Source organism: Plodia interpunctella, chromosome 27, assembly GCF_027563975.2.
Source record: "Plodia interpunctella isolate USDA-ARS_2022_Savannah chromosome 27, ilPloInte3.2, whole genome shotgun sequence".
Taxonomy (NCBI): domain Eukaryota; kingdom Metazoa; phylum Arthropoda; class Insecta; order Lepidoptera; family Pyralidae; genus Plodia; species Plodia interpunctella.
The window spans coordinates 2,982,688-3,006,196 of record NC_071320.1 but is presented as its reverse complement, the minus strand read 5'-3'; the positions used below and the strand labels follow the sequence as shown (position 1 = coordinate 3,006,196).

At 33.0% G+C, this 23,509-nt stretch overlaps 1 protein-coding gene and 1 long non-coding RNA gene across 2 annotated transcripts in view; one reads left to right on the top strand and one right to left on the bottom strand.

Annotated features, from left to right (window-relative positions):
- Window positions 1–1,260: 1,260 nt before the first annotated feature.
- The window catches only part of LOC128681380 (uncharacterized), a 30,383-nt gene continuing 8,134 nt past the window's right edge, over window positions 1,261–23,509 (top strand). The window contains exons 1-2 of the long non-coding RNA XR_008406008.2: window positions 1,261–1,569; window positions 3,047–3,217. This is a non-coding gene — a long non-coding RNA (uncharacterized LOC128681380). The remainder of the gene's footprint in view (window positions 1,570–3,046; window positions 3,218–23,509) is intronic.
- On the bottom strand, window positions 3,302–15,079 carry Ephrin (ephrin). Its single transcript, XM_053765208.1, has one exon. It carries the CDS (start codon window positions 14,597–14,599, stop codon window positions 13,817–13,819), a length of 783 nt encoding a protein of 260 aa, XP_053621183.1. The 5' UTR covers window positions 14,600–15,079; the 3' UTR covers window positions 3,302–13,816.

Here is a 23,509-nt window from a genome sequence, read left to right as displayed (position 1 = left end):
GTATTAAATAGGTTTAAAAATAAGGAATTGTTACAATTGTGTCATAAAATAGAAAGACCAATAAAACAACAAAAACATCACTTATTTCCGCCATCATACTATATAATCCTGTCTAACGGAACAACCCCTTTCTAAAAGATTGTAAACTGACCCTTTCCCCGACCGAAGGGTTGTACCATAGACCCATAAAGTCATAAACAATATTGTCTCTGGTGCTTTTGTTAATTGTTACAAATAGTCCCGCTTTTATTGCCTTTCGTTTATGGTTCGTTTTGGTATTATCGGCATAATGGGAAGACAGAATGAATTCTTCAAGCCAAATCTGCTGTATGGATTTCTATTTAGCGCATAGAGTAAAGTTTACACATAGTTATGAACGATCGTGCCACAGATTATAATATGATACTTACAGTAACCGTGTAAAGTGGTGACGACAAAGTAGGAGAGTGGACCCTGGGCTCCGACGCTTAACGGCTGCGGAAGGAACCGGGAAAACGATCACATGAGACAGATAGCTGTAGCCCAAGAAAATTAGCATTTCTCACTATGAAATAGTACATCTAATATAATTGTTATAATTGATTTACCCAAGAAAAATATAAGTGTTTGTTTTATTTTTTAATTTCTTTACGTGTGTATGTCATAATCAAAATCCTTACATATTATAAAACAAAATCCTCTACCGCCTCTGTCTGTCTGTTCGCGATAAACTCAAAAACTACTGCACGGATTCTCATGCGGTTCTCGCCAATAGATTGTGTGATTCTTGAGGAAGGTTTAGGTGTATTTTATTATGTTTTTATCCAAGCGAAGCCTGGACGTGCTGCTAGTGAAACAACACATTTTTTATATCAATAATGATAAATATTAGTATCAATATCAATGCCACAGTTTGTGAGGATGTGCGTTAAGTGGTATGTATTTTTGTTACTCTTTCACGTAAAATCTACTGGACCGATTGTTATGTAATTTGGTACACGGGTATAATATAACCTGGAATAACACATAGGGTACTTTTTATTCCGAAATTCCCACGGGAGCGAAGCCCCGGGGCGAAGCTAGTATTTAATAAATGAGACAATCTCGTCGCTACCATTTAACTGTACACTCTCTTTTCTGGTTACTTCCCAGCCGTGAAGCCACTTCTCTTCCACTTCGCACGGCCACCTTAACCTTTCAACTGTATCAGACAGCAGACAAACAAGTTGTGGTGTACCGAACAACCGTGCATACAAAAACAATGGACGATCTAGTTACAGCCGTGTTGGGTAACAATAGTAATAAAAACAAATCGGTTTGCGCGCACGATTGTTATACTCGATTTGATTGCCACGCAGAGGTTTTTCAGCTTGCGTAATACAAGCCAGGTTTAGTTGGTCGCAAATGGTTGTTAAAGTTGCCAAACGTGTGGCTCCCGCCCTGGAATACGTTGTTATCGTACATGGTGACTAATTGAACGGGAATATACGTTGGAAACAATAGCGTTCGCAAAATAAAATTTAAAAAATACAATTATGGACTGTTGTCTGATTTAAAAAAAGATACTAATTTGACTCTAACCTTTTTAAGGTAAATTAATGATATATATTTTTTATTTTATTTTTTGCCTTTATTAATGGGCTTTGGTATGTAGGATCTGTCAATAGAAATGTTAAGTTCGTGGGACAACAATATTGGCTAAGTCGTTTTTGAAATATTCACAATTTTGTAAAAAAATATTGTGTTCTCGAGGTCTAAGTTCGTGGCGAACAACTAGTTTTAATACGAATTAGTTTTTCTACTGTTTGCGAAATGGAAGACATGACTGTCTACAGCTTTCTCTTTGCTTAAGAAAAGACAAAATCGCCTTTGTCAAAACATTTCTATAACGGTAAATCTTATCTGAAACAAGCAAAGAAACAAAGCAATAAAATATTTTAAACATCCAATTTTACAACGGCATACGCCCTTTCGACAAAGAGGTTACGTCATAATTTAGTGTTATCTGTTACCCATTGTCAGTCATACATCTTTCTTTTATGGTAGTGTTTTGGCGGTAATTTTTTTTTTACAAACGTAATAAGTATTTTTTGATTTCTTTACATTGACTCCGCTTACATCACGAGCTCGGCGATCTATCGGGATTTTTCTCTGATGATATTTATTTAACAAACTTTATAGAAACACTAGTCGTCCGTCCCGACTTCGCTCAGGTAAAAACACAATAAATTGTGCACCTAAACCTTCCTCGAGAATCACACTATCTATTGGTGAAAAACGCATGAAAATCCGTGTAGTAGTTTTTGTTTTTGTCGCGAACAAACAGACAGACGTGGCAGAAGACTTCGTTTTATTATATGTAACGATTTAAAAGACAGGTTTTACTATGAGTAAATCAAAAGGTGATGCAGAGACAAAGTATATTTGGTCCGAGCGCAAAAAAAAGAACGTTGTCAAAACAAAATCGAATCGTTTATTCAGAAATTAAACTTGATTAGACAGAAATTAATGATTTATTTATTGATAACTAGCGAAGTTTGTTTGTTACCTCTTCAAGCTCTGTCTACTCAACAGATCATTTAGGAGGACATAGGGGGTAACTTTTATCCCGGAAAAAATTACTGTTCCCGTGGGATATTTAAGCGTGGGCGAAGCCGTAGGCAAAAGCTAGTTACATATACATAGTCACTGCCAAATGTCAAAGGGTATTCTCACAATCGCGTCGATTCATAGCGCAAACGCAGCGAGCCAATAAAATTGCGGTGTGGTTGTCGTTGCGTCACAATGGCTCACCGTAATTGGTTAGCTGCGTCTCACTGCGAAGATGAGATTTAAATAGTGACGCAGTCACACTATAGTTCTTAATATTAGTCAGCCTTGTCTGACGATTTCGTCACATATATATGCAGTTGCGAAGAAAATACATTAAATCATATGAATCACATGTAATGAATCAGATATTTTGATGTTTTCGCCACACAGGACAATTTCTATGGATATGTGATTTTTATTCATTGTTTAGTTGCCAAAGTCCATTCGAAGTCCACTCGTGTTTCTTTTTTTTTAGTTCTTTTTTTTGACGTCCGTCAACACACAACGTAGAAATTGTATGAACTTTCGACTTAGGACAACGCACGTCAGTGTCAAAACTCATAGAAAGCAACACAACGGAGCCGCAACGTGTTGCGTCGTCGCAACGGAGCAAAACTAAGCAATGAGCACCATTTGCAATTAATAGGTATGCATAATACGTTTTTGTGTGTATTTTCTTATAATAATGTGCAATTAAGGTTGTATTGTATTTAAAGAAAAAACAAACACATTACTTCTTTCAACATTTATTGGTCGAAAAATAAATTAAAAACTTTGGATACCAACAAAGGTCCGAAACAGTACAAATAAATACCTACAGGGTCTACTCCTTAATTAACAACATATTTACATTACTTATACATATATTAGTAGGTACATATACTTTTCGAACCTTCCTATTTTTACAGATCGTCTTTACCAATTTTTTTTTTTCAATAACAATTTCGTTCGTTCATTTTTTTATGTCGGCAAACACACTGTTACCAAAATCATAATACTGGTTATTTATACTGTTTGAAATGTAGATGAAAAGAGTGAAGGATAATTTAATTTCTGAGCGACGTTTAAAAGTATACATTGACCGGTTAAACAGGCATTTGTTTATGAAGGATGAGTGGCACCAGTCAACTTTGATGTTAACTTTAACCTGAGCAGAAAAACGCAAACTATGCCATTGTATCTAAACGAAGGCGGCTCGCAGGATAAAGTTAATATCAAAGTTTAAAAAAAAAACATTTACACAATTAACTATCGCAATAAGACGTTTCATTCTTCGCGCACTAGTTGGCGCCATTGGTCGAGTGAGGTTATGACTGACAGTTTATAAAAAAGTCCACGCACATGCGCACTATTGTTCAAATTTGTCTTCGGACGTTTCTCTACAGAGGCAGGCCTTAGCAGCGAATTATTTAAATTAATTTTATTTTTTTATTTGTTTTTATTTACGTACACAAGAACAGCAAATGCGGTAGTGGCATGTCATTTCTATCTTTCAGCCCCAAGATATATCTGGCCCAGTGATCAAAATTGAAAACTTACGAAGGTCATTTTGACATTTAAGTATAACATTGTCTTGGCAAATTTATTAGACAGTAGCGACTCCATCACCGGGTCCATATACTTGCTACAGATTAACAAGAATATCTAGCAGATAACCTTGTCAATATGTAGCAAGCATTAGATAATCAAAAAAGAAAAAAGTACTCGGGTAGCAGCTTTGCTACCCGAATACTTTTTTCTTTTTTTAGTAGGTACTCCGAATACTTACTGAATCCATGGGTAGCACGCCTATAGTCACGATCTGATAATTAGTTTCTTTAGTTATAAATAAAAGAGAGTACCATACGTTCATTGTACACTTTTTCGCGTAACATAGAAACTTTATATACACGTAGTGTGTTCTGTTCATACATTCGTAAGTATTACTTCCCTACTTTAAAACTTTTCATCCACACAACAAACACAGTAAATCTATTAAAATTATAATTTCAGTCATTATAATACAAGATTAAAATAAATTATTGCAATCATTAAATTTTTCACAAAACCCTAAATTATACATAATATACAAATAAAAAAGTATACTTACAAGTAAAAAGCGTGTTGTTTTTTTTACAAACTATTTTCAATGTGTGTCTGCCTTCGCCGATCTTTACATTTTTAATTCGAATGAAAATATAAACAAATATGGCCGCTTTTTAGCATTACGTAATCATACAGTTGCAAAAAAATATATATTAGTACACTACGATTCGACTCACCGTCCAATAAAAATAATCAGAAATTGAAATAGGTACAGCGGGTACGTAATTTACACTTGTAATTTATTGTACACCAATTGTGTAATTACGTTATAGATTTTCTAGAATCACAATCTCAAATGTTAAATTACGAAATAAATAAAAATTATTCCACCGTGCAGTGAAGAAAGATCTTTAAATAAAGACAAATCTCCTTCTTTTTTTACCAGACTAATTTATGTACAGTCAACTGTACATCAAGTTACCCAGCACTAACTATTCAGAGGTAATATAGACGAGTATGCTTTGGGCACAAAGAACTTGAACGAAAAATTAAACTACCTTTGACAGATTTTTTTTTTAATTTAAAAGTCGATGTTTTTTTTTGCTTTTTTTTTATTGGACAGTGAGTGTAAAAATCCTGCTATCTAAACCTAATATAGCTTCACCATTTACCCAACAATCTTTGTAGGAATATTGATTTCGAAATATTTTAGGACCGTTTTCGCCGTTAGTATTGTAAAATGGCAACACTAACATTAGTTTTTTTATATATAAAAATATATTTAGAACAGTAAAAGAGGTAGCTGACCTATCATTTTTTTATTCTAGAGTTTTTGCTATATTTTTTTTAACTTAAGTACGTACCGTTGAAATAAATAAATATATTTATTTTAAATTATAAAAAAGAAACTAAAATTCATCCCTACTAGCACCAATGTCCGTGTTTTAATTTAAAATATAAAATATTTGTATGTTTGTTAAAAGCATATAAATTTATTAGAATTGAAAATTTAGACAATTGATTTATTTAGTACTAAAAAGATTTCATTAGAGAATAAAATTAGCAATTTACTTTTAAAATGTTAAATTACAAATTTAAATCAAGCATCCCATTAAGGGGTTTATTGTTTGAATTTGTAATTCAAATCTTTATAAAAAAGGCTAAACCTTTCCCTTTACTGATGACACGTTTTTGGGTTCCGTACCATAAAAGAACCCTAACTAGGTAACATTTAATTTCCATGGAAGTGTTAAATTTATTGCCTTTAACATTAAATACGTAAAATGTAAATAAAATTAACTAAGTCACAAAAGAGGAACATTGTGTTTTTTTTTAGTAAAAAGGGGGAGGAATATGTATAATATTTTCATAGTGACAACCTCCGCTGAGCAAATAAATAATTTTGTCAAATAAATTTTAGGTCTGCCAGTGTTTCATTATGGCAATTTAAAAAATATTAGAATTGTCGATTATGGCAATCACAGAATAAAATTATTGCTATAAATAAATCCCGATTTACGTTTAGTAAATTCAAAAATGGACGCTTATTCATTTTTACAATTAAAAAAAAATAAAATAAAATCTGTCTGAATAGATTTTTTTTTAATTGGCAGTTGGCGACTTCTAAAACACATTTGACAAAACTAGACACAAGTTATAGGAGACAAATGCCATTTTGCAATACCAACGGATTAAATAACTAACCATTATTATACAAAGAAATATTTTCACCGATTTAGACTTATATCGTATCAATTTATAATGTGTGTTTTTCGGCCAGTATTAATTGAATATCGAATCAATATCATGTAGGTATTCAAAGTTTAGAAAAATATATATTAAAATAGAACTGAGATTCATTTATCCTTAAAAATGGAGTGGAGTACGGATAATAAATCAGATTTACACATAGCTAAATATTGTGACATATAAAAAAAAAAATCTTCTAAATTTGAATTGTGAAATGTATTTTTAAATAGCGAACAAAAATTAAATTAAAAATGATCTCTGACCGAAAAACTCAATTCATTAATTATAATATAAAATTATTTTTTCATTAAAATCTAACGGACTGGTTAGTTTCGTAGAGATTCGAGTGAGGTTTTTTTTGATAGGCAAATATTATTCTAAGTACACAGCACAACTAATGAAAACTAATTAATATGTTCTAAGAAAAAATGTCTGTTGACGACAGAGTTGCATATTATGGTGACAACTGTTTTATTTAGGTTATTATAAAATGACCTATGTACGACATATATTTGTGTGGCCACATTCTAAAGACATTAAAATATTGTCATTCAGAAGAGAAAAATATAAAATAATAAACGTAAATTATTTTGATGATTATTTGTAAGATAAAACGTCTGTAAGTTTTACAAAAAAATAATAATTTTAATTTAAATTAACTGTGATATTTTGCAAAAAATTAAATGAAGAGAAAATTAGTAGATAATAAGTGACGTTAACAATGATTTCTTAAAAGTAAAACTGTCATTATGACATCTATTACGAATAAGTTATACCTTTTATTTTTAAAAAGAGAAATCATTTAGACGAATGTTACCCACATCCCATATATTCGTCTCAAATTAACTTTGAAGTCGTTCAGCTAAATTGCTGGCAGGAATCAGTGAAAATGTCTGACAAGAAAAAAAAAACAAATCATAGTTTTATTTTTTAAATTAAAATTTCGAATGTCTTCATCCGAGTTAATGATTAATAGTGCACATTTATCTGGCCACAAATGAGAGATAACATGACAGTTACTTTTATAAATGCTTGTAAAAAATGGAATCGATTTTTTAAATTGCGAATTATGTTATTAAAAGTTGATTTTATTTCATTGATGTTTTTTGATTTGAATAGTTTTAAGAATCAGATCAAAGATTTACGTTTTGATATGAATTCATTTAGATCGTATTCTTATTAAATAAATTTTCTTCTAGAATTGAACGAACTAATTATGAATGAATAAATCAGAGAATTTTTGCCGACCTTTTAATTAGTAATATCGTATATAAATTCATATTTCTTATTCATGAAACAAAATAAAAACACGTAATCTAATTTCATTTGAGCGAATGTCACAACGGTTTGCTACAAAAATTTAATTCTTTCATTTAATGAAAATTTTGACAGATTAGTTTTACTTTTTACACTTTTTTAATTGGAGTCCTGGGCATCGACGTTTAGCTACTGAAGAAGAAACCGGAAAATGGCACAGATTTGAGAGAGATAGGGTGAAGATCCAAAATTATTTTTTGTTGTTATTTGAAACGAATCCCTCGTTTCAAATATCCTCATAACTTTATAAATGCCGTTTTCGAAATATCCCAAATCCAAATCGAAAGTTAATTAGCCCATGAAAACCTAAATATAAAGCGGCCCATTCATTAATAAGCTTAACATATCGGTACCAGTATACTAAATATGATTTATGATCTTTGAGACTATTTTAAAACACGAGTAGCAATGCTCTTATGCTCTTATGAGCTCAATGTTATATGAAACATGTGCCGTTTGACCACCATAATTAAGTTTTACTACTATATTACGGTGAATAAAACTATTTTTATTTTATTTTATCGTAGCCAATTAAATTTCTCCTCTGGTAAGGAATTTGGGATATAAAATATCCCATGTGATTATAATTTTAATTTTAGTCCTGTGATTTTTTGATATATATAGACAAACTGTACTTGCACTTAAATTCAAAATTCATTATTCAATTCGGGACAACATACATCACTTATTGACGTCAAAATACTCGAAACTGAAAAAGTCTACTGCCGACTTCCAAAGCGCTGGTGAAGAAGAAGCGGCGCAACAAATTTAAGCGCAGCCTTTTCTCTAAAGACGTCAATTGACAATTGTGAGATTTAAAAATATATTCACATCCAAGACAGAGAGCGTCGTAATAAACCACGAAAATCCTACAAATTCTACTGCATCCCTTTAAACCCGTCTCTAAATAGCTTCAAGTCTAAACGAAACGCTTATACAGACATTTAGAAGTTTTGAATAAAAATAGATGCTCCAACGACTTCTAAGAAATTAGCCGAGACTAGGCATTGACTCTTGATTGTAATGAATGAATGAATGAATGAATGAAAAAATATTTATTCAAGTGACCAGACTCATTATTTTATTAGATTAATATAATCAGAACTATGCTAGTAGGCATAATAAAAATAATAAACAGTATTTTGAAGCGGTGAAAGTTAAGATGCCCAACTGTGAATCGAAAGGTTCCAGGTTAGTTTTCATAGGCCGCCACTTGCTTCCGATGAAGGAAAACATCATGAGGAAACCTGCATATGGTTGGCGTTTGTGTATGCGATTACTTGTCACTAAATGACGGTTTAAAGTAATTTATATGATTGTCACTTAGGCGGCTTGAATAAAATCTGGCACCAGTGTTAGTATTAACACACTTGATAAGATATAATGAGGAATGTGGAGCAAACACCAACAATAAATTGGTATAATCGAACAAACTAAGCGAACCGTCGCTACTGTTAAATTTAGAAAAATTCATTCATTCAAAATGGTTCCGATTTTGGTCGCCATGTTGAAGTATCCTTTACGCCGTCTGTCATTTTTCTAAATCCTGTTGTCTCTTATCATCTTTCTTTTAGAGAAAATTCTTGATGACACTAAAGTTCTTGATAATACTAGAGTTAAATTACCTTAAGACATCTGACTTGACATTTCATCAAATACAATCGACTAGCCACGAGAATGATAAAGATTAATAACAGTCGTTTGGAAATATGACTTTCTTGTTTATATTTTTGTTAACAGAAACTCTTTTATTACCCATAGATCCCATCAATTCGCATTGATCCCGCGTGGTGGGTCATGCTCATGCCTAACCTCCTTATCCATTCTTATAAAAGGACAACGGTCGACATTAAAATGGCCGAATATAAATGGAAGAGAACTGCAGGCCTACCATCAACTTTTACAGAACGATTCCAATGCAACTCAGTACAATTTAGGAACCTAATATGAATCGCATTCATACAAAAAATTAAGTCGATGGTACGAATGGTTTAGGTCGTAAAGTGTATTGCGTTAAGAGATTATGGTAAGCCCCCAGATGGAGAGAAGTGAGGTATTTTTTATTTTTTTGATAATTGACATCGACTAGTCTAGTATATAATATGTCTATGGCTCAATATATAGAAATGTGGAAGGTAAGCGACCCAACTTAATAGCTGTTGGTTTATTTTGGTACCATTTGTTTAGACAACAATGCATTAGGACTTTGTCAAACGATTGCACAGAAAAACGATGTTTCAATTAAACTTGATTCATTATGCTCTTTGTTTTGTGAATTAATGTCTTATTTTTAGTTAGTTGACTATATGGGACGCCGAGTCTAGACAGCTAATAGCCGACAATAGCATTCCCAAAGAGGGTTTACTACAGAATGCGGTTGTAAAATCACAGCAGAGTTAACATTTTAAAGTTATTTTTACACTGATTTCTGGCTTCGTGGCGTCACAGCCCTAAACGAAGATGAGATACAACGACACATGAGTTATTGCATACAAACGCATAGCACGGAATATACTAGGATCCGAGTCTGGGACTTGGTGGTCATCTTAACCACTCGACCAACTTAGGTGCTCATTAGATGCCTATTCGCATAAAACTCTAATTATTTCAATCGACATGTGAATCTTAAAGGTTATACTAGAAAACTAACTCAAATAATTATTTAGTTTTTACTACGTTTCTGTTTAATTTTATAGCTATCAGGCTTAAGAATGTGGGGTTAAATGTTTATTACTTCTGGTATAAAACATCTAATATTAAGCCAGCTACACGCATGAGACTAACGTTCCAACCGAAGTACAGTTGAGCACATATACACCTGAGCCATCTGTATGGTGATGAATTATATAGATAGATTAAATTTTTATTGAACCATTTAAAGAAGAAACATCCCAATATTGAAGGCGAAAGTTTGTGAGTTTGTTACTTCTTCACGCTCAAACTGCTTGGCCAATTTTTATGAAATTTTGTATTTAAGTAGCTGATATCTTGGATTAATACATAAGGAACTTTGTATTCCATTTTTATGGCAGAGGAATGTAACAGATCGGTTGACATCAGACAGGGAGAAGTGGAGGATTTCGATTCCTCATAAAGTGGGAAAAGTGTAGGCGGGTAATACTTTGACGTCACTGTGATTTGTATGTATTTATTTTCGACAAATACATGATTCTATTTTTATTACTGGCAGTAGTCAAAAATATTTTTTTTTTTTGCTGAGAATATATTTTTCTTTTTTGATAAAATTTATCGAAAGTCAACTTTCTTATAGGTATTAGTGTTACAAGCAGTAAGTATACGCAGTATTGATGTTATCTAAGTAATGAACATATGAAAATTCTAATGGTGTTGAAAATATGTGAGGGCCAGGTGGATAAGAGAGAATAAAAATGAGCGCCAATTGGCCGAATTTTGCTCAACGTGTATTTAACTGTCTTTAGCAGATAAATTTAGTAAAGAATTTTAAATTGTAATTCCTAAAATAAAAGTTAGTGGAACTCACAAGAGTATAAAATTCGCAATCATATTAAAAATAAGTTGTAAAACTATTTTACTAGGTATGTAATCATACGCTGCAAGTACATAGTTATAAAATTTAAAATTAGAAATGTTGGAACTAATGATGGGACTATAAAATTTTTTGATTACAATTCTGATGATAAAAATGAACATTGATTGTTTAAATTAAAATGTAGAAAAAAAATAATTAATTAGCAAATTGAAATACTAAGTTAATTAATTGGAAAATATATTTTTACTCGGTTTACTTCATGTGGCCAGAAAGTAATGATTTTTTTAAATTGTTTAACCACATGGTGTTAATTTCGCATTAAAAATTTATCCTAATCTAAAAATTACTTTTTTAAAGTTTTTATCGTCAATTTAATCGTCTTGATTCTAAAATTTTCATTATGAATATTTAGTGATATTAATGACATTTTAAGACTCCCAATAAATTGTTTCAATAAGTTGATTTATTAATTATCTTGTTCTGATTTCGAATACCAGATATTTTTAGCGCCAAACAACTATTTCGTGAATCTTGCGTCCCAAGGTCATTCACCTTTATTAAAAAAACAACAGGCAAAAACGTTTCCATACAAATTACGTACGTTGTTTTTATTTTATCCTTTTGTAGAGCAAATAAAAAAATATAATACATTTTTACAATTTACATTATTCCTAGATTGTAAAATGATCATTATTAATATTTAATTAAAGAAGTGACAATTATTAATGTGAACAAATCAGTAGTCATTTTATTAGGTATTTTATGAATAAATCCGAGATTCTGACATCAATTTTATTTCTGATATTTGTGATGATGATTATAATAGTTTTATTTACCTACTGGATATTTACTAATTCCCAAAGTAAATTTATGAAATTTTATTAGAAAAGGAAAATATCCGTAATTTAAATATATAAAATATATCACTGGCATATTAATGTTTATTTTTCGTTTGTCTGTTGTCGTTTATTTTGTCTTCGTATACGTCAAATTTCATATACATTTGGTTATTACTCGTCTTTAAACTATCAATTTTGTTTTAATATAGGTACTATACCCATATTGAAATCGTGTCACAATAATTTGCAACTCAGTCGTTTGTTTCTTAAGCTATCTAAAATATAACTGTCTAAATGCATATGGCTAAACAGAAAACCGGTCTATTTTCACTACATTCACTATTTCACTATTCGTATTGTATGGTGTATGCTGTTCATGGCACGTTGTGCTTGTTGATTTTCGTCCAAAATCTGATTTTATTAACTCAGTAGAACCATTTTAATCCAATCTATAAGATTGTGCTGTTTGTTCCAATGTCCTGTTTAAATTCTGTAACTCTGAGTGATTATGCCCAATCTTTGGCAAGCTTTTTTATATTCTTAAAATAATAAGACGTTGATTAGAGAAAATCGTAATAAAATTGTTTTTATTTATCAATTTTGTTTTTTTCTTTGTTAGTGTAAAACCTCAGTTGTAAGTATTTTTAATGATATCATTTAGAACGATAACTTCTAAGATAAGATAGAGAGATAAGATTCAGATATTGGACAAAATTGTGGTCAAAGTAGCACAAATGTCATTGAAATCAAATTCAATGACTTGACATAAAATTAGGTAAGTAGGTTTGGAAAACATTCCTAGTTTCTTGTACGGAGTACCTAGCTGGCAATTCCTAAAGATAATAAATATGAATCGATGTTCTGTGATTTTTCGTATTTATATATTTTTTTCCTATTTGCTTAAAATGATTATAAAAAGCGGAAAATGCAAAATCAGTCGGGAAAATATGAGGTTGAAAAATGCTTTACTTTTTTAAATACATAAAGTTATATCACATAATAAGCATAAAGAGAAATTACATTCTAAATAAAACCAAAAATCACAGTTTTTCTGGACAACACTTGCCCTAAGTTTTTCATACAGATAAATAAATTCTAATTATAATACATAAACCTGTAGGGGAGAAATAAAAAAGAAATGTCTTTTGAACTAAATCAAGAAACTACGTATTTTCATTTCTTATAGGTAGATTTTTCCCTATCTGTATGTGATTCAAAGAGAATCCTAAGTCTTAAATATCCCCATTGCAATAATGAAAATATAAAAAATGTTTTAATTCCTAATGGTTTAAGAAACTTATAATTATCATTATACATGTTAACATTCTTTAATTTATATATTTAACCGACGTAACTACAGTTTTTGCAGTCATTCTGCTATGAAAACGTACCTACTCCAGTTGTGTATATATTAGTTCGATTAATATAGGCCTGATATACTTATAATTTACAATAGTCACATTAGGCTTTCAATGTTCCTTAAGGTCTAAAAATTTTATCATTTTCGGAACTTATATATCGGAACTTAGATTTTGCAGACGCAACGATCGGCACCAAACTTCAGACCTTAACCTACTAAGTACTTACAAATCCATTCAAGAATCCTTTATAATCCACAATCCATGGGGCACTTGCCACTACACTAAACACAGTTTTTTAACACTAATGAGTCGCTTACGCCGATTCACGTAAAGACTAGAGTATCGGGGCGTAAGTGTAATGATTGGAGAGTCTGAGTGTTATGGGCTGGGCAAGGCTTGGCGAGGAGGTCAGGACGCGGTGGCCGCGCCGCCCTGGCGCAAGTTCACCGAGCCAAAGGGGCCAGCACTGCTACAGCGGCCAGAGCCAAAGCCAACGATGACGCCAAAGCAGCTCCTCTTGAATACGAGAGCTCTTCACTCTTAACCACCTCATTCTGAGCCTTGTCATATTTGTGCGTCTTTTTCGTGACGGGTTTCATTGATGTCGTCGTTGTGGTCGTGGTGGTGGTCGTTGTTGGTGGCGGCGGAGGAGGCAGGGTCGGCTGCGGAGGTGGGACGGGAGACTGCTCTTCTGGCTTGCAGCAAACGCGGAACACGAGCTTCATGTTATTACTGAGGCACCGACCGCCGATGCGTCTGTGCAAGTCGTCCTTACTTGACGTCGATATGAAGTAGTAGTCTTTCCCGGGCAGAAACTCCAGCCCGCCCGGCTGAGGTGTGAACGGTCTAAACGTGATAGTAAAGAACATCAACTTGTGCGGTTTATCACAAATAGCTATGATCCTTGGATTGGGATTCGTTATCCTACACGTATCGTACTCCTCCTTACTAACGTTATAAATTATGTATTTCTCTGTGTCCTCCTCAAAAGTCCCAGGAGCGTACACAGGACATATTATATTCACTTGGTCGTACTCGAACTGAGCGTTACCTTTGTTGAGGTCAAATACGTGGTCCGTATTGTCTATCCTGAATATGCTATTTGTGGTATTCCAATGTATGTAGAAAGATTTCGCGTAATTCCCCATCACGCTTTCGATGAAGAAAATGAGAACTAGTAGGGTCCAAGGCGTTTGCCGCAGGCCGAAATAAGCGTAAGACACCATTCTGGCTCCTTTATTCAACTAGCATATCCGATCGAAGCGCAGCTTACACCTTAACACAAAAGGCGTTAAATCACAATTTATCTCCGAAGTTTTGCACACCAATCCATATTTCTAGCTACGAAACGCGATTATCTGCCAGAAAACATTGTAAAACGTTCACAATCCACACATGAAAATCGAATCCATTCAATTTCGACACTGGGAGTCCACCATGTTTCTACACAAGATTCTAGCCGTCGATAAATGGTATTCGACGTGGCTGGCACGAAACGCGATGGAATTATCACTTTTATGAACACACTTCACTGGTTAACGCGTTAGAGTTTGGTGTACGACTTCATGTAGTAGTAACACAGGAATTAATCAATACATCACAGGTTTTTTGCAGTACTAAGTAGTTCTTTGTATTGGGGCAGCGTCGCGGTGTGGCAGCGAGTCGCGAGGCGTTCGGCCCGACTATTGGAATGTGGTTCCCGGTCGCGCTACGCATGCGGCCCCCTCCCCTCCACTCTCCGCGCCGCGTCTCCGGCTGCGTTCGAATTTCGAGCTTTTGGGAGCGCCATATTGCTTTTACAACGGCCGCCATTTTCTTTTCTTTTAATAATTTCAACTTACTTTTATAATTTCAACTTTTCTTTTATTAACAATACAATTTTTTTTAATTTATTTATAGATTTTTTTTTTGTTACGAATTATCGAATTATTCTCTAAAAGCTCGGGTAAAATTAGAGTTTATTGAACGCGACGAAAGCGTCATTGAAAAAGTGCATAGCCCCAAACAAGCTAGCGTTCGTTGTCGGTGCCTCACAATTTTTTTTGTTGACTTATGAAGATGTAAATTACATTACACTTTTTTTTCAAACTGGTTAATGAATCCGCGTTAAGTTATAAGAGCTTTTTAACGAGAGTCGACATTTTATGATTATTTGATTGTTTTTATCTCGTTTTTGTAAATGTGAGTCAAAGATTAGGCGTTTAAAAATGTTGACTTTAAGCTGGGAGCTTTATAAGCTCGTAAGTAGGTAGTTTGTAGGTTTTTTGGTAACATTTCGTTCGCCGCATTTTGTCTTTGCGAAATCGAGATTTAGATTGAAATAGATAATTGTATACATGTTTGTAATTATTATCAAACAGACAGTATTCAATTTCTATGTACGTATTTAAAAATATTATACATACATGGGTCTAGGAATTCTAGTAAATTTTAGCAAAACGCTTTGCCTTAAAATATTGTTAACAATAATCCTTAAAATGAATTTAAAATTAAATACCTAATTGAAAATATTAATCATTTATTCATAATAATAAAATTGACAAACAAGCAAAATAAAACATACAATACATTTTGAAATCTAACCTATGATGTCAATTAATTAATTAAAATTAATAACATTTTGTTTTAATTAAAATGTGTTACAAAATATACTATATTTTATATGAATCAAAAATAAAGTAAATAAAGTAAATTCATAATCTAAATCCTAGCAAATTATTATAAAAAATATTAGATGTAGGCATTCTTTGGTTAGTAATAAATGAGCATAGTCACTGTTAGCTACTTTTATCTCAGCTCCGCAGAAAATGGGAAGATTAAACAGTCTTATAAACCGTAGTTAAAGTTAACTACATGGGTCGGTTAACTACATCTTGGGATTATAAAGCCTTTATAAAGCTAGGATTAAAAGCTACGGTTATGATGGAAGAAAACTATGATATTAAAGTCAAATCTAGCGTATGAAAATCTAACTAATTTATGTATATCAGTGATAATATAATTAGCTGATGACCGCGGCTTCGTCTGCGGCAAATAGTGGCCTAGGTATGTTGCTCTCCAGCTCTCCTCACACCAGGAATTAGCTCAATCCAATGTTCTGTTTTGACGTGATATGTAGGAAGGACAAACTGTCCACCACACTCCTATTCAACATCGTGTTGACCCTCATAATAGTTTTTAATAAGATAATAATACTAATATAATAATAAGTAAATTATATACAGTTTGCAAATAAATTCAAATATTACCACAACCATTGAATTAATGTACTTATTAATAAAAACCGACAAAAAATCACAAAATCAACAAATTTTATTCTAATTATTAACAATGATTTATTGAATTTATTAATCGATTAAAATAAAAATTACTGAAAAAAAAATTAACCAAATTGACATCATCATTTTCAAATCATGTCAAAAGTTATGACTTGAAAATATAAGTATGAATTTGACTCTGAACAAATGAAAAGCTCGAATCTCGAATCGCTCACAGAGCTTTGTGGGAGCTTTTGTTACACGTAGCGCCATCTAGGTGAATTTTGTGAAAACTGAGAAAGCTTACAATTTTTGTTTTTTTTTTTTGTACAATTTTGTTTAGTTTTACGGGTTGATATTTATAGAAAAGTGTATTTTTTAAAGATTCAAGTGTACTATTTTATTTCGGATACCATTAGTACATTAACGATAAATTCATCAGGTCGGGGACTGTTGAGCGCGTTGCGGTCGTCACCTTGTAAAGGCTACTCAAGGGAGAACATTCACTCATAAATTGCAAATAAGTCACGAAATTTTTATGTTTATAAAAAATAAAGTAAATCTGGGCTGAAAAATAAATATGTATAAAATTGTTTAAAACATTTTTGGAGATTAAAACAATATATTTTTGAGACATTTTAAATTCCTATTTTGAAATACAAACTTTGTTACGCTAATCATAAATAATTTTACAGATACTGTTACCGCTTAAAGTAAATATGCATGGGAAGCGGCTATCAAGTTTATCTTGTTAACTGGCGTGTTAAACATACCATAACATGTTTATCCTGTATTTGTTTGTGTGATAAGCTGGAAGTAGAAAATATTATAATTTATTTACTTGCTTATGATATGTTGTTGCATCAACAATTTAAAAAAAATCGACTGTTATATTACAATCGACCGCCTGTCTTACGTTAACTCTCTTTGGGAATGCTATTGTTACCTATCAGTTGCCAATACTATTGTGTCCTTTAGTCGCCTCTTACGACATCCACGGGATGATATGGTGCGGATCTAGTCTAAGACGGGATCACACACAACCAGTTTTTATATCTTACCAGCTGCGTCCCGGGGCTTCGCTCCTGTGGGAATTTCGTAATAAAAAAATACCCTATGTTATATTCACAGATTATATTCTACCCGTGGACCGAATTTCGTAACAATCCGTCCAGTAGATTTTGCGTGAAAAAGTAACAAACATAGTCTCATAAATCCTCACAAACTTTCGCATTTATAATATTAGTTGGATATAACCCAATAATTAAACAAAAAAGTTAATAGGCATTTTTTGAGCTTGCGTGTAACACCTTACACCACTACTAGACAACTAGATCTACTATCAGACTTGCGTAAAGTCAAACACACTCAAGTTAATAATTACAAATAAATATATATTTTTTTTCAGTCAGAAACAAAACTGTTTTACTTACCAATTTTGTTAGAGGAAGCTCTTAAACCATTATTTTACGCCCCAATTCGTACAGCTATGTCATTGGTTCCCTACCTGTCTTTCTATTTGTCCCCAATCGGAAATAGTCCCTGAGAAAAAGACATGGCGTTAAAAATTACGACTCATAAAAATATCGACGAATTATATATAAATTACGCCTCATAATATACGACTTATAAAAATGTCACTCAATTTTCTTCAGTGTATATTTCTTAGAATAGATAGATACATAATAAACATAGGGCGCGTGTATATACATACATACGCGCACACCCGCTGCGGCCGCAATGTCATTAAAATCCTTCAATTTTCTCGAGGAAGGAATCATTTCCAAAATCAATAATTTATAAAATCGACAGTACCACAGTACAGATTAATTATTTATAGTATGATAGTAAATCTAATATTTGTCTTAGTTAAAATTTGAAAAATTGTAATTACAGCGCAGCCCCAACGGTCAAGCGCTTGATATTTTTTGTGTATTTTTTATTATCTGTTTCTCCTATCGGTTAAAGAATGCACTTAACTTATCCACATATCGTATAAATAAACAAAAAAACATATTTTTAAAGTAAAAATAATGCTTTTGCTTGGAAAATATAATAAATGTAAAGTGTAACATATCTATATGTGGGTAGCTATAACTATTGGTACCTACCTAACTACCTATTTAAGATTGTAATTTTTGGAAGGTACTCGTCTCCGCAATAAATCCCTTAGTGAACAGACGTGTTTTACTGTGCTTCCGACTATTCCTGCTTACATATTATTCAGTATAATAATGTGTTTTCTTCAGTTTAATAAATAAAGAAATAAATATTTGTATTAGCTTCAAGTAGGCTACACGAGGAACACACCAACGACTTTGTAATACCATTATACGTCCCAAAAATCCTGTTACGACAACGAATAAGGGTTTTGGGCTTCCAATTAATCAGTATTATAGAAGCCATCCTTGTTGCCCACTAGCCCACTGTTGGACAAAAAAAACCTGGAAAATAAAGAAACAAGTGAGCGCGTAAAGCGCTTAAGTTTTATAGAATAACTCTTGTAGATAATATTTTTGAAAAGGACCACTCTGTGTCGTACGGAGCGGTTAAGGGACACATAGCCTTGGCAGGATAGACAACAATAACATTCCCAAGGAGGGATGACCGTCAGACAGGTTGTATAATCACAGCAGCATCTACAAAATTTACATTTATACTGTATACGTCTTTGTCTTTTACGGGGTAGACAGAGCCAAGATATGTGAAACTGGAAGGCCACGTTAAACATAGATAGGGTTGGTATGTTAGGTACCTACTTTGCAAATTGCTAATTCTATATCCTTCCTTTTCAATTTTTTCTGCCGCGTCTATCTGTTCGCGATAAACTCAAAAACTGTTGCACGGATTATCACCAATAGATAGTGCGATTCCTGAGGAAGGTTTAGGTGTATTAATTTATTATGTTTTCACACGAGCGAAGACGGGGCGGGCCGCTAGTATACAATAAGAGAGATTATAATATATGAAATGGTCAATTTTAATCATGTTTACCTCAATCGTTCTCAGTACGTTAGTGTATGTTTGTATGTATCGTACGCGGATGGATTTCTCAGAAACCTCTTGTTCAGCGAATCACGTGACGTTGGTTCTTGAGACGCTCGACCACCCGGACTAATTCGAGGTAATCAAATATAAATATTATGAAATTGTTAATGCAATTTGAGAAAAAAAGATCGGGAGTACGATTTCGAGACATTTTTTTTATTTACCACTAACTAAGGTCGCCGCTAAGGTCAGAAAATTTCAAAAAATATAGTATGCTCTAGATAAAAAAGATATATTTTAAAATAATTGCGATAATTCACAGATTGTAACAATGCCGCCATTATACGAAGATTTAAATTAGAATTGGTTGGTAAGTCAATTTCAAAAAATTAAAAAGTTATAAGAGTAAACTCAACCATCGTAACAAATTAACATTTTTAAACAACTTTAATTAACAAGTAATCACCATAAATGCAATATTTAAGGTAGCTGTCAAACAAACATAGCTCTTTTCGCTAGGATTGCTCAATCGTGACGTCACGTTAGAGTATCATTTAGTATGGACCGTTTGGACGAGTCCAAAAATGTGAGAATAAAATTAAACTGCTCATCTCGTTTCTCATATATTTTCATGCAAGTTAATTGTGTTTCACATCGATATATATATATATTATAATCAGCACTCGGATCACAATCATAACCTGTTTCGATATACCTTTTGACTATGTACATTATGTACTTTTATATATTATTAGAAAGAAAAAAAAAACATTGTAAGAAACAAGAATGGTAAGCCGATCTGGCATAATAAAAACACTGTTCAAATGAGTTTCTTTCGGCATTTCTTCTCAGCAGTGGTCGTTCCGAAATGCCAGTAGTTTGTAGCTTGTGAGAAATAACTATAAATATAAAGATTGACGAGAAAAAGTGACTGTGAAGGTCTAATTTCTGAATAAATGATTTGAATTTGAATTAAAAAAAAAAAAAAAACAAAAGTAAATGAAATGGAAAATTCTCTCTAAACTATAAAATGTAACATATTTACAACAAGAAGCGTTACAAAATGATCATAAGTAGCTTTAAAATTATTGGGGCTGAATATAATGATTGCGAAACTCTAACACTAGGATGTTAGGATCGATTGACCTTACTATATCCATTAAAAACATCTTTGAAGAAAACTATAAAGACGCAAGAAGGAAGCCATTAAAAACACACTTCTCATAAAATGCGACGAAATAAAAATAAGCCGTAGTCTAGGACATTGCATCGCGAAAATGGCAAAAAGGCTGGGAACACACTGGGCACATCGCGTCGGCTAACTCTAGCATTATTACTACTTTAAACAGCGCTAAAAGCATTGACGTTTAGGCTGCGGGTACACTGAAAATGTTATTAAAAATACAAGTTAAAATTAAAATAAAAAATATAAGTTGGTCAAATCACATAAAGTGACTGAATTCTTTAATTGTGAAAACAGATGATAGATTTTATTCTGTCACCTAAAGGCTTCTCTCTAACCTCTGACGACCTCCGTGGCCTAAAGTTATCATGCCGGACTGCTACACTGGAGGTTCCGGGTTCGATCCCCGGTCAGGGCAACATGGAAAATTGTCTTTTTCAGATTGATGTCTTGGATGTATCTAATTATGTTTATGTTATAGAATATAGTGTCATTGAGTGAGTATCCAATAATATAAACAAGTTTCGAACGTACTTTGGGGCTAACTCAATGTGTATGATTTGTCTCTATATATTATTATTATTAATTTATGTAACTTTGCAAGTTTGGATTTGCACGATATTTTCCTTTAGCAAAGCAAAGAGAAACAAGAGGAGTATTACAACTAATATACGGGACAATGCTGATATCAGTCAAAGTAGTTAAGTAGTATACTACTTTGATTACCTATTAGACAGTCCATTTATTCATATCACAGGACTTCTATAGATCTAATCAATGAAATATGTTTACACATGTTTACACACATTTATTAAAACCGGGTGTGTGCTTTATTTCGAAGGGAGTGATTCGATAAAGACCCAATTATATCAAAATATTATCACAATCGACACTCTGATCATAAGATGGCATTCTATAGAAATCAGTAAAATTAGTAAGTTTTTTAATGACACAATCCAAAATGTGTCTTTATTTTAATTTATGAAATCATGAAATGAAACAAATTAAATAAAATTTATAAAAAAGTTGTTTAGCTCCATTGTGCCACCACCCTAACATCTCTATCAATATAGTAAATAAACATCGCTCTTGGTTTTATGTTACTAATGTATTGTGAAATTTAAAGTGAGCCTTAGCCGACACCGCAAGTGAGGTATTGTGTTTTGTGGCTATTGAAAGTGTTTGTCGAAGCCATCTTATGAGTGATAATTGCAATTAAATCAATGAATGAAATGTATGATGTAAGTGTTAAAATGAATGAAATGTATGAGTCTTTTCTTAGAAATTTAGAAACTGATATTATAAATGCGAAAGTAAGTTTGTTTGTTTGTTACATCTTCGTGCTCTATCTACTCAACCAATCTTCTTGAAATTTTGCAGTAGAGTGAAGTATGGAAAGGGACATAGGGTAACTTTCCTTGGATAACTAACGCGGGCGAACCTGGGGGCTAAAAGCTAGTACGATATATGACAGAGTATCTGTAACAATTCCTTTTCGTATATATGTGAGATAATCAGATTAGGAAGAATGAAGTTGAGTAGAGCGTGAAGATGTAACAAACAAACTTACTTTCGCATTTATAAAGTTATTCACCGCGAACTTACACCTCGCGAACACAATAAATTTTTATGAGTTTTTACAAAATTGTGAATATTTTAAAAACGAGTTAAACGATTTTGATGCTCCACGCACTTAAAAATTCTATTGACAGAACCTACATCTACATCTACATCTATATATATATATATATATATATATATATATATATATATATATATATATATATATATATATAATATACCTATGATTGACAGACAACGTACAGCTGAAACTATTGGACGTAGGAAACGAAAAGTTGCCATGTAGGTTGCCTGGGGAGAGTAGGGGAGCGTTAAGAAGGGATTTCCTGAAATTCCCACGGGAAACAAATTTTTACAGACATACGAAGTTGTGGGCAAAAGTCTTATAAATTTCATCAAAATCAGACCAATGGTTCGAAAGTTATTGCGTTACAAACATACATACAAAAAATGTATTTTTGCCCCAAGTTGACTTGTAGACCTGGCTCGCTTCGCTCGCTCAGTCAATAAGTTAGGATATTAGTATTAGGGTAGATCGATAGGTACATACCTGAGACAGAGAAAGCATTTCACCTACCTTCTTTCATAGGGGTTGTTAACTTTAGGGATCAAAGTGGAACTTTCGCAATAACGTATTCGAGTGTGGTTTTCAATCACTAGCAGTTATTCACGACTTCGGTCGTGTAAAATCAGAAAGGAAAAGCCTATGTTACTCCGGTTTCGTCTGTTTCTGTGCCAAATATTATCGAAAACGATCCAGTAGTTTTTGAGTTTATTAATTATAATAATAATAATAAGCTCGCAGGGCAGCTTGTGGCGAGCTGTTGGGGAGTAGCGACCCCACGGACCTGAGTGCTCCCAGGGGAGGCCCCTGTTCCTCACCTCCGCCTTCCTTCCCCAAGGTCGGAGTGGAAACCGAGAGGTAACAGGACCCCTACCTCTGGCTTGCCTTCACCGGCCGGCCAGAGTGGAGTCGCGAGAGCTATATGCTCGAAGGGTGGAATTGTAAAAAGTCATAACGCCGGGGGCGTCTGACTGGATCACCATGATTTCGCGCCCCGCAGACTCACCTCTCTACACCCTTAGCCGCCCACGCCAATGTTGCCCCTTTGTCGCCAATCGCGGCG